This window comes from Falco rusticolus, chromosome 1 (assembly GCF_015220075.1).
Source record: "Falco rusticolus isolate bFalRus1 chromosome 1, bFalRus1.pri, whole genome shotgun sequence".
Taxonomy (NCBI): Eukaryota; Metazoa; Chordata; class Aves; order Falconiformes; family Falconidae; genus Falco; species Falco rusticolus.
Genome location: NC_051187.1, coordinates 86,986,505 through 87,003,801, shown reverse-complemented (window position 1 = coordinate 87,003,801; position 17,297 = coordinate 86,986,505). Strand labels below are relative to the sequence as shown.

Here is a 17,297-nt window from a genome sequence, read left to right as displayed (position 1 = left end):
GAAAGACAAGACATACTCCAGTCAAGAAATAGGATGAATGGTGCATGTGAGGACACAAAACAGAAGCACAGTAGAAGACACCAGAGGTATATGGTAAATCAGTGTAACAAAGCTCAGGATGAGACTGCAGAATCATAGAATGGTTTGGGTTGGAAAGGACTGGCAAAAGTCATCTAATCCAACCCCCTGCCATGAACAGGGACATCTGCAACCAGATCAGGTTGCTCAAAAGCCCTGTCCAACTTGGCCTTGAATGTTTCCAGGGATGGGGCATCTCCCACCTCTCTGGGCAGCCTGTGCCAGTGTCTCAGCACCCTAGTTTTTTAAAATTTCTTCCTTACATCTAGTCCGAAGCTACCCTCTTTTAGTTTGTAACTGTTACCCCTTGTCCTATCGCTAGAGGCCCTACTGAGTAGTCTATCTCCACCTTTCATATAAGCCCCCTTTAAGCATTTAAAGACCACAATAAGGTCTCCCCAGAGCCTTCTCCAGGCTGAAGGTGATTAGATTTAACAAAATCTCAGAGAAAAAATGATTATACTGATTCACACTCTCACACTCGTGAATGCCAAATGTATTGCCCAGCTGGTCTGGCCAACATTGCTTCCGTTCCTCAAAAAGGACAAGGGATTCTGGCTGGCAGGTCCTCACCACATCTCCTGGCTTCATTCCTGGAGACAGCAAGCCTGGTTTCTGGGGTTTATAGATCTTTTATACCACATAGGGCTCACCAGCTTCTTTGGCAGGACCCAATGTTTTCAGTTTTGTTCACACTTCCGACCCTCTAGGCAAGTCTGTTAGTCAATACCTCCTCATTTTGAGTTTCTTAGGGCTGCTACACTAGGAAAAGGAATGGCAGTAGTGACATGCTGTGACCTTGCTGCCACCTTCCTAGTTTTGGTGCAAGAGCTGTCCTCCTGCCTAGCTGCAAGGTTACCAGCGTGATCCTTGACTGCTTCACAGCCAGCTGTGTCACCAGCTAGAATACAGCTGTGCTTTCAACTCCTGTTCTGCTGGTTCTTGCAGTGCTTACACATCCTTATTTCATTCAAACTGTTCTTAATACTCCTCTTGTAAGCCTCTACAGAACTGGCCAAGAAAGCACAGGAGCACAGAACAAATATAGATGCATTTGGTTTTTGTAAAAAAAAAAAAAAAGGGGGGGGGAGAAGGATCACTGGGCAGCAGTATGAGTTTAGAAGGCCACAAATATTTTTACACCTCGTGTATGTAAAAGTACACTGGTAAGAAATACGTATTATAGATAGGTGTGGTGGCTTACACAGATTTTTTGGAAGATAAGGAACCACAGATACTAAGAACAATGTTTACTAGAGACTGTCAAAACAGCTCAAACTATCTGCTGAAAAACAACAGCAAAATTTGTAAATTAAAGACCTGTGTTATGAAAAGCAGAGAGGAGGAAACAGAAAAAAATAGTTTGCTTGAATCTCATTTAGCTTTGCAAAGGTTAACAACGGTTAGAGTATCATTTTGCCTGTGGCTCCAATTATAATGCAATATTAATGACCCCATAACTTCACCATTCTACTCAACCTTTATCCACTGACATTTTCTTTGCTTAAAATAAAACGTTAACGTGTTGCAAAATAAAATAATGGTAACATACAGCCACATGCCTGGCTTCAAGCAGAATACCAGCTCCTGAAGGAGCTCCCAGAGCCTAACAGCACCTCTAAATGTGAGGCACCCTGTCTCTGACCCACAGTAGCCCACCCAGCTCTTAAATTAAATGGCAACCAAATCCAGCAGTCATGTTTCGTCCTGCTCCGCACTGCCTGATGTTGTTTAAACACACGGCCAGGCTCCTGGCTTCTCTGTGATGCTGTGTGCTTCCCAGAGTCAGTCCAGCCAGTGCCTGTGATACTCCATAAATTCAGCAGTGCTGGAGTCTGGCAATCCAGCTTGCATTCCAGTGCCCATTGGAACGACCAGCTTGACCTAAATCATCACAAATGTCAGCAACGCAACTGAAAATCTAACACCCACCCACCCCCGTTTCCCTGGGTGGTTCTCTGTGCAACTCAAAGCACAGCTGTTTCTTCCAGCTGCATGGCAGAAGAGCATGTTTAGGTTACAATGAAGTGGAGAAGGTGGCTTCTAGGAGATGGAAATGTGCCACATGACCAGCACAGAAAAAAATGTCAAAATTCCCTGCAGAATAGCAAAATAAAGACCTCTGAATGTGCTAATAGAAAGTCATTCTAAACATCCATTTCCTAGGACAAAGACTCTTTTTGTGTCCATTATACTCAAAGAGTTTACAGGTACCTCAGTTTTCGAGTTAGGGGTGGCCTACAGCTCAAAGGGGGTTTTGCCAACTGTCTTTAGGCTTTGCAGAAAGCATTTTCATTGCCTCTACTTAGTGTGCAAATTTTCAGCCAATTCTATCTCATTAACATCACAGGGGGCTATCAGATATTACTTATTTATGGTCTAACTTGGATTCAACTGTAATTATGAAACACACCCAAGAGCATTAAAAATGCAAGCATTTCCAGAGTTTCCCCTACAAACAGCAGAGATGAATCATGCTGTTCTAATATGCTGGTTGTTTAGCAAGTTATAGCAACTGTAAAATAAAATGCTGTGAGAGGAACTTAGCAGTAGTTACAGTTAAAGAATCGAAGAATTTTTAATGCATTATAAATGCTTGGCTGGAAAATACCAATAAACTGTCTTCTCCCAAGTATACACGTTCTTATTCGTCTGGCATGTTGGGATGCTAAATAATACTGCAACATTACTTCTCAAGATCCATGTGACAGCACTGAGGGAGGGAAGGAGAACCACTGCTGACTCTTAAATCTACCTAACTTTTGGACACACACTCGCAGCTGCATGTGCTTGTTGAGATACAACACACATATCTCCTGCTTCAAACTGTGATTTTCTTCCAATAATGGAACTGGAGAAATCACTCCTATTGAAGAGTTTCAAACTCTCATACACAGGTGGATCTGGGGCTGTAAAAACCTAATGGATACCTTTTAAGTTTGGATTGATCTTATGCCACTAAAAAGAAACTGCTTCCCTATTCATTCTCCTTGTAAGTAATTAACTCTGCCACAAAGACTTTTAGGGAAGACCTTTACCATGATGTATTCAGCAGAACAAACGCTTAAGTCTGATCCAGTCGTTAACGCTTACACCATATCAATGCAAACAAGGTGGTGGTTCAAGCCTGCTGTTTATCTGGGATTGTATTAAAGCACACTCAACTCTGTAAAAGCTACATAGTAAAAAAAAAAATAAATTATAAACCACTTGTCTGAAGGACCCATCTGGTGCTCCGTCCTTTAATTAAATTTAATATGGAATCTAAAGCAAGATATCATTCCTGCTGCTCATTTTACAATGGGCATAATATTGCCTACTTTAAAACAGGTTGTAAGATCTGGAGTACTGTTTACTCCATGTATATCCCTCCTGAGGGACTTCTCCTTATTGATCAAGTACTGCTTTATATTTGTGGAATATTAACAGTTCCTAAAATAGAGGCTAACACATTTGATTTTGAAACCTTAAAGGGATGGTCTGTTCTGCTTCGGGAGACATCTAACCCCTTTGTTAGTGCTATACTTTTTTTGGAGGATGGAAGAAGAAACAAATATTGAAATAGCTTCTGTTGGCTCCAACTCCTAGGGAATTATCAGTTTGCTTTACACCAAGAAATGCACTTTACCAAGCAGTTAATAAAGGACAGAAGGGTATTTAACTTGACATCTTTTCAGAGTTCAGTTTAAAAATCAAAAGGTGCTACCTAAAGAGTTTGAAATTAGTCCAGGCTTAACTCTTCGCATTATCACTTCCTTAATTTATGGTTTGTGCCTGACAATATGTGAAGATATGCAATTTCTGTAAGTTATACATTATTTGTGTGATGTGGTAACTCAGAAGATGCCTTCTATACCATTTTAAAAGTAACTTCTCCATTTCAAATACCTCCCCCACCCCCAAATCTCCCTCTCCCTGCATGCATAGGGACGGGATGTATTTGCCAAGACAGGCAGACAATTTTCTTGACGTATTTCCCAATTAAATACTTCAAATATAGTAGAGATTTCCATTTTCAAGGCTGCAACATAAGCAGAATATTTAAGTAAAAAAAACAAAACAAAACACCAAACACTACACTGAAAAACAAAACCCAAACATCTTTCCTAGAGAAGAAATATTTAGCTGTCTTAAATGAAAAGTACCTGAAAAATGTCACAAAGAACTGTACCAGGTCCATAAAGTTGCTGTGTTGTGAGAATGCAATCTGCAAAAGAAAAGTAAATGCTTTCTATTACTTCGTGAAAAGAAAATTCATATTTCAGATGCATTGTTGCTGAAATAAAAAAATTACAATGAAATATGTCTTTAGTTAAATCAATTAACATTTTTGATCACTGTTTTGAAAGAGCAGTGAAATACTCTAAGGGAAAAGAAGTAAACTAACAGCATTACTTTGAAATCATTTATCCAAAAAATGAACCTAAACAAGTAACACCTCTCTCTCCTGGCAATGTTTAAGGAACAGTCTTCAGTGCACATTAACTGCCTTGGAGGAAACACTAGTCCAAAAAGTTCGAATACAGAAGTTTCATAGAGCTAAATACAGAGCACCTTTAATTATTGTATACACAGCAACCCAAAGCACAACATTTAGAAATACAAAACACAGGCTCCTATTCAAACTATTAATACATAAAAATCTACTTGAATAAGTAACTTACACAGAGAGCAGCAAAAAGGCATGAAACACAGAAGATAATAGATACTGTAAAAACAGCTATGGCATTCATCTTAACTCACTTTCCTGCAATCCACTCAAACTGCAAAGAAAAGTGGAAAACAACCGAATATTTTGGACAAAACACAGAGGGAAGAAGTGAGCAGGAAATTGGGAGGTGGTTAGAGGCAAAAGGAAAGATTAGGGAGCCCGGTTAAAAATAACAAAGCAGAGGGGAGGCAAACCAACAGAAAGGCAACTTCTGCAATATTAGGAATCAGAAGTTCTTTCCAGGTACCTCCTATTTCCTCTGACTATCAATCTCAGCACCACAACAGGACATTAACTCTTTCATGAAGTAACTGAATTTCTAGCAAAACTAAACTGAAATCTGCACTTACAAAAGCTTTCTAGGGAAAGCTCGATTTATTTTTTCTATGAATCTGTGATTCTTCCACGGATATTAAATTCATTTAGGGTGTCATTTGTTATTTCCTTCCACGCCCCCCACCCCCAAATAAAATGGTACCATTAGCATAAATATAAATCTCTCCACCCAGCAACAGTCACATTCCAAAAATAATTACTATATACAAAATCAGTTATCACTTGGACTTCTGTTGCTCTAGAACACCTTCTATCATCATATTTGCTTTAAATATCCATTGTAACTTGGGATATGGAAGCTGACCAAAATAATTTTCTTATAAATATATTGAAATTGAAATGCTCTTGATCTGAAAGCTCCTTTACAGTGTACAACTTTGGTTTTGCTGGAAAGCTGACTTGAAACCTGCAGACCAGATGCTTGTGACCTAAATATTACTGCCTGCAAAAGACAAGAAAAGACAGTTTCTTGCTGATTTTTTTCCTTATAAAGTGCTTCCCAACAGCTTTCTCATTAGAAAAACGAGAGTAAGTATGATTTCACTTTTTATTTTCTAATTCACTGCATGGTAACTGAGGTGGTTTTATATTCGCCTAACTATTCTGGCATTTCTTTAAGGCAAAGAATTTCCTTACTAAAAGAGCACATCCCCAAATACAAACTTGTAATATATCCAGTATATAGAATTATGATCTGACAATAACTGTGATGCTGCCTGACTATAAAAGATGCATTTCAAAACAAAGACCTTATTATGTATCAACAACTTATATTTAAAAATCCCTTTGTAGAAAAAGAAAATTAAAAGCACAAAGAAATCCACAACGGGCCTGTCCTCTGCAGATGTTTGTTAGGACCAGATTCTGTGGTGGAAGCCAAAGCTTGCTCCAATTGGAAGAAGAAACAAGTATCTGCTGATTTTAAAAAAGGACAGATTCCATGAAAGATTCATGAGACTCATCTCTAAACAGCCACCAGGGAAGGGCTTCTCAGTTTTTGAGAACACAATTGCAGGAAATAAATAAAACAGAGAAGGAAAATTTGGGTTTGCTTCACACAGAAGCACTAGAAATGCTTTACCAGTGGTGGGTTTTTTACCTATCTGATGAAGCTCTTCTCTTGCAAAGACCAACTGAGGATCTTCACCTCATACATGGATTAAAAAAAAAAGCGTAGGTTGGTTTCTTCAATTTACTTCTCACAAGCTGAAAACACTTTATGCTATTAAACCTGACCAATCTGTGTCACAGGCAATTTAGTACCATAATTGTTAATGGTTTGCTTACTTAGAGCTTAATTTCCCCTAATATAATCTGTTCCTAAGACTTAATTAATTCAGTTACATAGAAAGTTTGGTTAGAAATAGCTGTTAAAATTAGACTGTTCATTCTGATATAGGAAAAATATGGCGCAAATTTCTTAGCGGTATGGATTTTTAATTAAGTTTATATGACAGTAGAAGATTCATTTATCCGTTCTCAAAAACCTAATTTTGTACCAAAGGAATAAGCAGCATAACTGTGTGAAACTGGCGTGTACCTCGTGTAACATTCGTGACCGTTCCAGGATGTTTTATAGTGTGTTTTTAGGAATAATCATTCAGTAGTTAAGACCAAAACAGATTAGAAAATTAATTACATGAATTCCAGAGAAGATTATAAAGCTTGTGTTTATCTGTTCTGAAAAGGGATCTGAAAAATCTTACCAGCCTATCATGTTTTTTTAAGGCCACATCATTTGAAGTACCAAATAAATTGGGCTACTTTCCAGATGAACAAAAATAGCTGGCTATCTGGACTGACAAAATGTATAATTAAGAGCTTTGCCTTCTTTATCATTTGATTAGCATAAAATATTAAGCCAAGAAGAAAATTCAGCTACCTCTAACTAGCCACCAACATCAAGAAGTGCACTATTTTTGAAATCCGTATGCATACATTTCAAAGGAGTTAACGGTAAAGCGCTTGGCCACAAAATATTCTGAGTAAAGGAAACGCAGCTAGATCCCAATTGACACTGCAGTACCAGTTGGTATTTCAAACTCAAAATGCTTCTGGGTGTTAAACTACAGCCTATGACCGATATAAATTTTGACAAACAAATTGGGACGATTACACACCAGGAACTGGTTTGCATTAGTACCCAAGTCTACGCTTCAAGAGGAGAGAAACTTGAGAAAAATTTTATACAAAAATAGGTCCACCTGACTCTTGCTCAACTTCTTATTTCGAAACAGGTTCACTTTAAGCCTGTAAGGGCGACCATAGCTGAAGTTATTTAAGCCTCCATTCTCTTCATTTACAAGTGCTTTGAACTGATTAAAAAGTACTTGAATTTCACACAGCACTAACAAAAATTAGTATCACTGACTCAAAGAGAAATTCCACAGAATATTTTTTTTCATTAAATACAGCAAGAAACAAATATGAGTAATTCCTCTCGCTTACCTGTAACAAGCAGATTTACAGACAAATCATCACAACAAAACTGTTTTTACTTGTGCTGAAAGTTACTGTTGTTTTACAGAAAAAGAAGCCAAACTATAACCCACAATGGGGATGGGGCAAATCTCTCTCCAAACCCAAATAATTTCCAATATTATACATAACATTAGTACTCCTAATCTAACCTTGTTAACTGAAGAACTGCCAATGTACTGAAGAACATTTCAAGTATGGCGTTTTCATGCCATAATTTGGTACATTTTGGGTATCTAAATGCTTGTGAAAACACAAAAAACTTTGTTTCTACAGCTTTTCTTTCCCTGCTAACAATTCAGGACTATTCACATGCTGTATTTTTGCCCTTCTCCACTTAAGTGACTCAATTCACTTCAGTGCTGCCTTTCTTTTCAACCCTACTTCAATGTTACGGATGAGAAAAAGGGAAACGGGAAATGGTGTTTTGAACAGGACATACTCCTAGAATAGAATTTAAAGGAGAGAAAAAGAAAAGTCTAATTAACTTATGAAACCAGAGAAGTACAACAGAGAAGGCACAACGTGAGGAAGGCTACTGGAGTGTGGTGCTTGCTGTGAATTCAGAAGATATCAAAAGGTCCCTACTGCTAGATCCATTAACCTCACCTAGCAGGTGGGAGAATGCACCAGCACTTGTGTTTTGAAAATCTGCGGGACCACACAGCACTGAAACCCACAGAAATTCAGAGATTTCAGGCTGCTTTGCTTTTTATTTCAATATAGCTCCAGCGGCAAAGTTAACAAACAAAGCAGCAGCACGTAAGGTTGAAAGGCTGGGAACTCCATGGGCTTCCAAAGAGAGAAAGCCAACTGCCAAACAAGCTGCAGGTGACATTTATGTACATCTTCCTCTGTTTCTTCCTCTGCACCTCCACTGCCTCTGCCTTTTTTTTTTTTTTTTTTTTTTTTTTAACGGTTAGAGGCAAGAATTCAATCTGACCTTGGAGAATACAGACAACAGTAAGAGGGAGCCGTGTGGCCTGAATGCTGAGTGCCTGCGCTTCTGTCAAAGGACCTGCTGAAAAACAAATGGTTTTTAAGTGTTCTTGACTGATGTCAAAGTCATCAAAACATTAATTTTGCCCTCTATGATAGCAAGGGGGGGAAATACTGCTCTTCTGCTTAAGAGAAACACCATTCCCTCTTTCAGTTCTCCTTTAAAAACAAGTACTATGTGCTCCAGTGAAACACATGGCAGAAAACCCGTATTGTTGGTGGTGCTCTCTCCTCAACAGCAGCAGCGAGCCAACTCCAACAGCCTCGGCGATGAGGTTTCAGGAGAACCCAGCCAACCCAGCAATCCAGCTCCACCACCTAAAAGGTGGTCTCGGCTCTGCCACATGCTGCTGCTGCTGCTTCATGTGTTCTGTGAACATCCGTAATGAGCCAAGGCAAGTCATTAAGCCAGCCAAGAGCTAACCATAGGAATGCACAGCTTTTGGCTGGTATTTTTGAGCTGACTGCTCATGGAGGGATGAGGCAAACTCAGCAGCGACCCAAGGGAGGAGCAGGGAAAGATGACCCTGTTTGGACAGGTGGCTCTCAAATTGTCTCAGAGATGTGAGCTCCCAGGACACCTTTTCAGAAGGAAGTATCTCTTCACCTCTAGAGATGAGATTTATGGGATTCAGACACAGTTTAAGACATCTAAATAGAGGAACTCAGAAGGATATGCCTATCATCCTTTTACACTCAATGGAGATCTCACCTGTGATTCAGCTGGCCAGCGTACGTGTCTAGTACACGATTACCTGAACAGTTCTGTATCTAAGTCTCCATCTATAATGGGACCTTAAACACTTCTGGCCCATGAAAACACCTATTTGTAGACCCCTACATTTAGATGGTTCAAATTTCCACAGTGCATCCTTGCCCTTGGTTTCATAGATGCTCCATTGTAAGCTCCATTCATTACCCAAACAGGGATAACCTATTGCCATTCAACTGCCCTGGGACACCTCACCTGGCCCCCAGCTGCTGCTCCAGAAGGATGTGGGCCCCTAGAGATAGGTCCTACATCCCATCTGCCATCCGCATGGCACTGTGGGGCCATGTTTAGGCATTGAGCATCACGGCACACTGCTGGACCAAATGCAGCTATGTTTCTGGTAAGACACACGGATGTTGGACCAGATGTTGAGCAACAAAAAGGAAGTGGCTACTGATTTACTAAAACTGCTTTCAGTGTCAAGAAACAGAGACTGGAACTGGGTCAGTACACCCCAGTGTTAAAAGCTCAGATGATTCAAGGAAAATGATGGAAGAAGAACGTCCCTGAATGGAAAAAATTAAAATCCAGGATTCGCGCTTACAAGAACCACTTTGCCTCCCTCTTGCAAACCTCTTTGATGTGGTGGTAAGCTTAAAAGTAGACTTTAATTTTTTTAAGTCTCATGCAGAGTGGCAAAGCGCAGGAAAAGCTCATGCTATAACCCTGATAAGCAGGTTTAACAGTCTGCATCCCCGTTCTCCCCACCCCAAAATACAAATCCACAAACTTGACTAAGATGAATCGGATAAATTCATCTGTAGGAATCTAGAAAGGCAACCAAATCAAGTCAGAGACCTGACCAACGTGCCCCACCACTACAATATAGGTACAGAGGGAATGTGTCATTATTATAATTGTACCTTTCAGATCAGACTGTGGAGTGAACCACAAAATACAAAAAAGCAGGCTAAGTCAGGACTACCCATCCCCTGCGTTAATGTTGTGTATCACCCCTGGAAACAATAAGCTCATTAACACCTGCTGTTTCTTTACTTCTTTTCATGATGGTGGATCCTAGGGACAATCAATGTGGGCTAACATGTCACAAAATGTTAGAGAACAAAAACATTATATTAGCAATCTAGGTACAAAAGGTAACAGGCAAATGCCATAGGATGATCAATTGCTGAAAGAAACCATGATCTTCTTAAAATACCATAACAAACCTTGTTCTGATTGTTGCTGGTCTAGAAGGAGAACATATACCAGTTTTCTTTTGGGAGCCTTATGCCACAGCATCCTAAGAGACAGTTTCTTTTTGGATGCAAGGGCATCAGTTGCCCTTGGTCCACCTTCACCTGGAAAAGGGATGATTAGCATTACACCCCACCTTAATCTAAACCCAAACCATCTGAATTTGGCTGTACCAAGTACAGTTTGGCAATTTAATAAATGGATAACAGAATACAAATGTCAGTGAATGAAGAAATTTGGAAGCAAAATGTGTCTGCTGAACCTCCAAAAGGGAGGAGAAGCATTACAACTCTGTGCCCCTGTGCAGCGTTTATGTTAAGTGCAGAACAAGACATCTACTCTGAAAAAATACAAGATACTTGCATCCCTAAGGCAACAAAGCAAAGCTTATTATAGACCATGATTTCACCAGCATTTTAAGCCTTCCATAAGTGCTGCTGGTGCCCACGTGTGTACCCATACTCTCCTTTTAACCGTTTCTTCCCTTATTTCCCATGACCCAGCAAGTGTGCACAGTATATTTGCAGCTGTATAGTCAATCAGGTCACACAACCCAATGCAGCTGAAAACTACTCTTTGCTAAGCCAGCTTTCAGGTGGATCCGTACCCTGGTCACAGCCACTGCACCCCTGTGCAATGTGATGCCACACAACAGATGCAGGACATTCAGAGGCATCATGGATCTATTTTAAGCAAACAGCAAGACTACATCCAAATTTTGAGGTTAGGAAGAATATTTAAGCTGACGAGCACTGTAAGTCCTCAAAAGCTGCAAGAACAACCTGTTTGCAGGGAAAGATTCTCTAGATAGAAAAGTGAAACTGTAAGTTTGAGAGAAGGAAGGGTCTTACAGCAATTATTTGTAACTTGAAAAACTGTGACACTCAACAAGTTGTAGCAGAGCATGAATCAGAGGTGGGAGATCCCAGCGTATTTGTAATAGACCTGATGGTGTAGGTGTGGATGTCAGGAGGACCTGTGATGCTCAGTTGAAAGCTGACAAATATGAGTAAGGGGTAACCATCCACAGCCACAACACCAGCTGATCTGACAGCTAAAGGTCCAGGAGAGGAAGATCAAAGAAAGCAAAAAGGTCACAGACATTAAATCTAGATCAATCTGTTCCTGCTTGCATTAAAAGACTTGCTCATTGCTCATCAGAAGCTCAAAAAATAATCTGCATCCAAGCACACTCAACAGACTGCTGCTCTATATTCGTAGAAGAAAAACTTCTGGCCAACTTGGTGCTGAAGAGGTTCACACGCTCAGATTTAAGTTCTACAACAAGTAAAAATAAAATCTCCACTAAAATTTCATTTTCAAACCTACTACTATGAGCCACGTTGCTCCTGTATGAATGACCAATGAAAGAGATAAATGACTTCTCATTTGCTGCAATATTAACTAAGCTATTGAGCTTTATGGCACAAACACTTGATACTGTGCAAATATAAAAACTAGTTCACTTCTGAACTTACACCGAGATGGAAATCGATTTATATTGCAATACTGTGCTGCCTTACTGCAGTAGTCACAAATTGTCACTTCTCAGCTAATTGGCTGCAGTCAGAAGTTGGCTCAGAAATGCCAATTACATATGCTTTGTCTCCCCATGCGACCTCTCGAATTGCTGTGCAGAGCAAACACAGGCATAGCTGTCTCTAAATTAAAAATAGTGCTTAAGATTTAGTCCCCCACTGCTCTGCATCAGAAAAATTACCACACAAATCTCACAAACGGGAAGTATTTGTTCAATAAGCAGGCAGGTGTTGAACAGTGACGCCCACCTGAATTTAAAGTGCACTAGCAAACAATATCCTGGGAAGTCCCATAAATGGAACAGCCATCTCAGACCAGATCCCGCAACCTACTCGTCACAATAACACACTACCAAATGCCACAAGAAACCTGAGGCAGGGACAGAAAAAACTCCAGTTCCCCTAAATGCCAGGAAAATACCTTAAAACCAAAGACCATGCATTCCCGCAGACCTCTGCTGCATTCACACTCCATCCTGTCCACATGCTGAAGGTGGAAATGGTCATGCAAGAGAAGAGTGGTAAGGTAGCTGGAGGTTACTGTAGCAATTTTGCAGGAGAGAAAAATAAAAAGAAGCTAAAAATAAATACAAAACAAAAGGCCCTATATGGCAACAAGAGGGAGCAGCTGAAGTTAACAACAAAGGTAGCACTGCAGTGGTAGCGAATGCCGCAGGTTGTGCAGGCACCAGTGGTGGTGTTAAGCTGTAGGAAAATAGAAGCAAGAATTCACAGCCCTGTAAACTCGCTTTTGACACTGGAGTTTGGGGTCAGTCGCTGGGTGCTGCTTCCTGAGAGCTCCTGCTCTTGTGCCTGCTGTGAACAGCGGCACACTTGTGGCTGGATTTTAACAATTGTGAAAGAATTTCTGATAAACCTCACTGCAACGGGTGAAGAGGTACTGACCCAACTATTAATTTCAACCAGGAGTTAAGTAGCCTCTAAGGAGGGTTAAAGAAGGAATTCACACCTATAGTTCTGCCCCAGAAATGCAAAGTGCAACTTCCCAGGCTGATCTACAAGATGGTAGCTTTCCTCCAAAGTCCTGTGTGTTGCCCTGCAGCAAGGAGGCCATTCTTGCAGGCGACTCTGTAGGCACAGCAGCCAAGGTGAAGCTGAAAATTCAGGTAGCCACTGCTAAAATAACCTCAGCAAAAAAACCCATTGGCTTTGTAAAGTTTGAGAGAACTTCCAACAGTTAAGAGGGTGAGTAGTACATCCAATGAGCTGAGATGGCCAAGTTATAATTAAATTCTCAGTAAGGTAGATTTCCATGGGGAAGATCTCCCTAAGGTGCACTTCAACTCCCCCAAGCTTCAGGTGCAATCCCTCCCCAAAGCAAAGAGCACAGCACACAAATAATCCCTTCTCATTTGGGTTCTTGCAAACAACTGAACTGTTGTTCATTGTTTCAACCTGTTGAAATCTGGTGAATTTTTACATACTAACTCACTCTTAAGACTAAGCTAAAAATCATGTATTCCATAATAACAGCAATTAAGTTCAGGCAAATTACTATCATCAAGTGGAGACACAGACTAACAACATTAATCACTGCTAGCAGTAAACAGACTTCAGTTACAGAAAAGAAACTCCTTTAACTTATTTCAAGGGCTTGGAAACAATCAAATGGTCAAGACTCCCAACCTCACATGCTGCTGGTGGACAAAAATCTTTACTTACCATTAGCCTCTCAAAAGCTAGGCAGTGGTACGGTGTCCAGCTGAATACCTTTGAATGCAAATTTTATGACTGGAATTCAAAAGGAAAAGGGTAAAAAAAAAAAGTATAGAAGAGAGATGTTGTCACATTGCTTCTGCCCCCAAAGAACTCACTACCAGAGTGCTCCTTTTTGTCTAAGAAGGGATTTCTCGTTGCTTACAAACCCTTGTCCACACCTAACCTTGAAGACTGACCTACAGGTTTGGTAGAAGTCACCTGAAAAGGGATTCTTGGACCAATTCTATACATTGCCTGTTTTAATTCTACGATGTCTAAGCAACAGCACCTTCTCAACCCCTGCACAAAAACTTTGTGCCATTTCTACTTTAAATGTTTAATTAGAGGGGAAAAAAACCCCTTTCTGCTAAAAGGTCTTGCTTATTAAATGAAATGCAGGTAAGGAATTCACTCCTTTAAGAGGAATTCAGCTGAGAAAAACAATGCAATAAAATCCCTCATTAAAAAAAAAGGAAAAAAGTGCACATTTTCCACTGCTTGGTTTGAAGTTCCCAAAGAGGAGACTTTCTGAAAACCTATATAAAGTATCAACCCTTATACTGGACCTCAGATGTGTTTACGCTGCAAAGCTGTTTCGAGTTATCTTGAACTTGGCAGCAGGAATACTGCACTCGTGTTAGCCTGAGTGCCTGAGAGCTGGCGGGTGGCTGGCAGGGGAAGCAGGTACTGCAAGCTCAGCCCGGCGCCCCGAGACAAGTCCCAGCAGCAAGGCTCAGCTTACTCACAAAGCACCAAGCAGTTTGCTCATACCACAGAAAGAAGAAAAGAGGTTATAATTTGCAGCAGCAAGTAACTTTTCAGTTAGAGTGAGCTTTCTTGTTGCTTTAGAAATCTTTTAAGAGGAAAATGCTGCTGTACTCCTAGATGGATTTTGATTTATACGCAACTGCAGCAGTTATTCTGGAGACAAGGCAGTTTTGAGCTACTTTGAAAAAAACTGTGAAAAATAAAAATGCCACAACTAGACATAGAAAGCGAGTTGCTAGTATTAAAACACTCCACTCTTCCCAGTTGCAAGGTCTTCAAGTAGCTCCCTCCAGTATCAGAAGCTGCTGTGTGGATGCATTTGTGAAAGATCCAGTTCTATGGCTTCATGCTGAGCAGAGCTCTGACACCATCTGCGTGCAGGATAAGTTATGTTTGTCAGCATACCGACTACTTCTAGAGAGTTTCAACATGGAAAAAATTAAAACTTCCGCACACAGCTCAAAACACTGCCTCAGATCCTGAAACTCCAGCAAAAAGATGAGCTTTACAGTCTACCATTACTTGCGTGCCAAATGTGTACAAGCAATAAAACTTGTTTTCCTAAAGAGTTTGCAATGTAAGTACACGAGGGAACCAAGAACAGAAAGAAGAGTAAAGCCACTAAATACATATTAGCAATTTCTAAATTTTTTTTAGGCTGCAAAATAGCTGACAGATGGAAATGGGCAAAATCTTATGTCTTGCATCACTTCTGACCAGACAAAACACTGGAAATACATGCAAGACAGAGCTTGCTGTTGCAGTGGTATTAGTGAAAAAAAAAAGTGCTGCCTCCTTCTCCAAGGAAGCAGTGACTTCTTTTAAGGATCATAAGGGATACGAGGTTTAAAACATTTATCAATCTGCATCGTGAAATGTTTACGATATGCCAGCTGCAGACAGAAATTCTAAGGATTTTACATCCTTAACAAAGTAGCAATAAGTCTATATAAGTAGTAATAAGTACTTATATTTTTATATATTATATAAACTATATATATTCTTCAAAGTAAAATAAGTTCATATTTATATAAATAACTAAATAAAAACACCTTTTAGTACCAACATTTCTCACATTATTATGCAATACCAAAGCCACACGCTGTTTCAAACCTGATGTCTCATTACTACATGAAACGGCAATAACAAAAAACCCAACAAACTTAGTTTCAACAAACAAGAAGACAGAAAACCCAAAGATATGCACAATAACTCGAAGTTCAACCCATTTTAGGATTTTTTAAATGATGCACTAGCCTAGTTATGAAACGAAATGCTGGGAGCTTTAATGAACACAGTTCTTCTCACTGCACACCCATCAGCTGCAGGACTAGCAGCCTGATCTATTTTTCCAACATAAAACCAAAGAAAAAACATCAGGTACTTTGGAAGGAAGCTTGATGCTGTGGAGTGCAGAGTATGTGAGCTGGTGTAAGGGCTGTGATCAAAGGGCTGCCTCGTCACACAGTATCAGTAACAGTTTTGAAAGAGTTATGAAGTCAGAAATCACAGGCTGGGCTGTTTTACTCATCAAGGTTTTATTTGTTGAGAGCCTCGGCTATGAATTTGTATTACAAAAATCTTAACATGAAAAAAACCGCATACTGATAGGTAGGGAGAAATTAGCAACCTATAAGAGTGTGTGTGTATATACATATATATAAGCACTTATATTAGCATCAAAAAAGGACAGGTAGTTATTATCTATCACTAAAGGCTTTCTAGAACATGTATTTCACCATTTTGTCATTAAGAACTTCCCAGTAAAACACTGAACTGACAAATCAATCTACTGTGATTTATTTCAATCTCCATAGTAAAATTATTAATATAATTTAAAGATACTTTGGGAGCAGGTGTAGGAACCAGGATGGTGCTAGTCTTGCATGCAAAATGCTGTTTTAAGAAATAACTATACATGACACTCTTAATTAAGAAAAAAAAAATTTCGAAAAAAACCCCAAACAACAAAAAACTCCAGTCATCCCATAAATTCATTATTATAGAGGGCTGTGATAGTACTACACCACCCTGACCCCAGCTCTCCACACTGCTTGCCATGCTTGCCAAAACTGCTGTGAGCAAGATTTGCAAATATGATAAAAAGAAAATTAAAAAAAAAAAAAGGAAAAGAAAATCTTAATAATCCAAAGTCATGAAACTAAGCGAGAGGAGAAAAAGTTTTAGCCGCATTCCAGGAATGGTTTGTTTTCAACAAAAGCAGCCCTGCAGAGCCATCTGAGAACTGTCACTTGAGTGCTGGTGGCTGCATCTTCATGTCTGTTAGCTAAACAAGCCAGAGGCTTTTTGGTTTTGTCACCCCATGTTAGTACAGCATATATTTTTCCCCCATGGTTCCAGCCAGGCTATATCTACTGTTGCATTTGAGTATGCTGGCTTCTTGTATTTTATTGGCAGTGCACTTTCCTCCTCTTCATTAGCTCTGCTTATTATTCTTGTGACTCTTTTAAGTAAGCTTTCGTATAAGGAAATATAACTAGCTCTTTTGGTAGCTGTAAAAGCTTCCCAGCAATGGCCCACATTGCTTGTTTTCTGAAATATATTTGAACTTGAGGGTTTACATTTACATTCAGCAGTGGCATACTGTATTTTCAAGAGCTATTCAGCACAGAAGTAAAGCAACTGCAAGCAAACAGCACATCATCACTCTAGGCCTCACCCAGGAGAAACTAATTGCCTA

The 17,297-nt window shown here is 39.8% G+C and overlaps 1 protein-coding gene across 1 annotated transcript in view; it reads right to left on the bottom strand.

Moving 5' to 3' along the window:
* Positions 1–17,297, bottom strand: part of ATRN (attractin) — a 157,292-nt gene that overhangs the window by 39,908 nt on the left and 100,087 nt on the right. Inside the window, exon 25 of the mRNA XM_037387983.1 lies at positions 4,224–4,285. Coding sequence (XP_037243880.1) covers positions 4,224–4,285 — 62 coding nt within the window. The remainder of the gene's footprint in view (positions 1–4,223; positions 4,286–17,297) is intronic.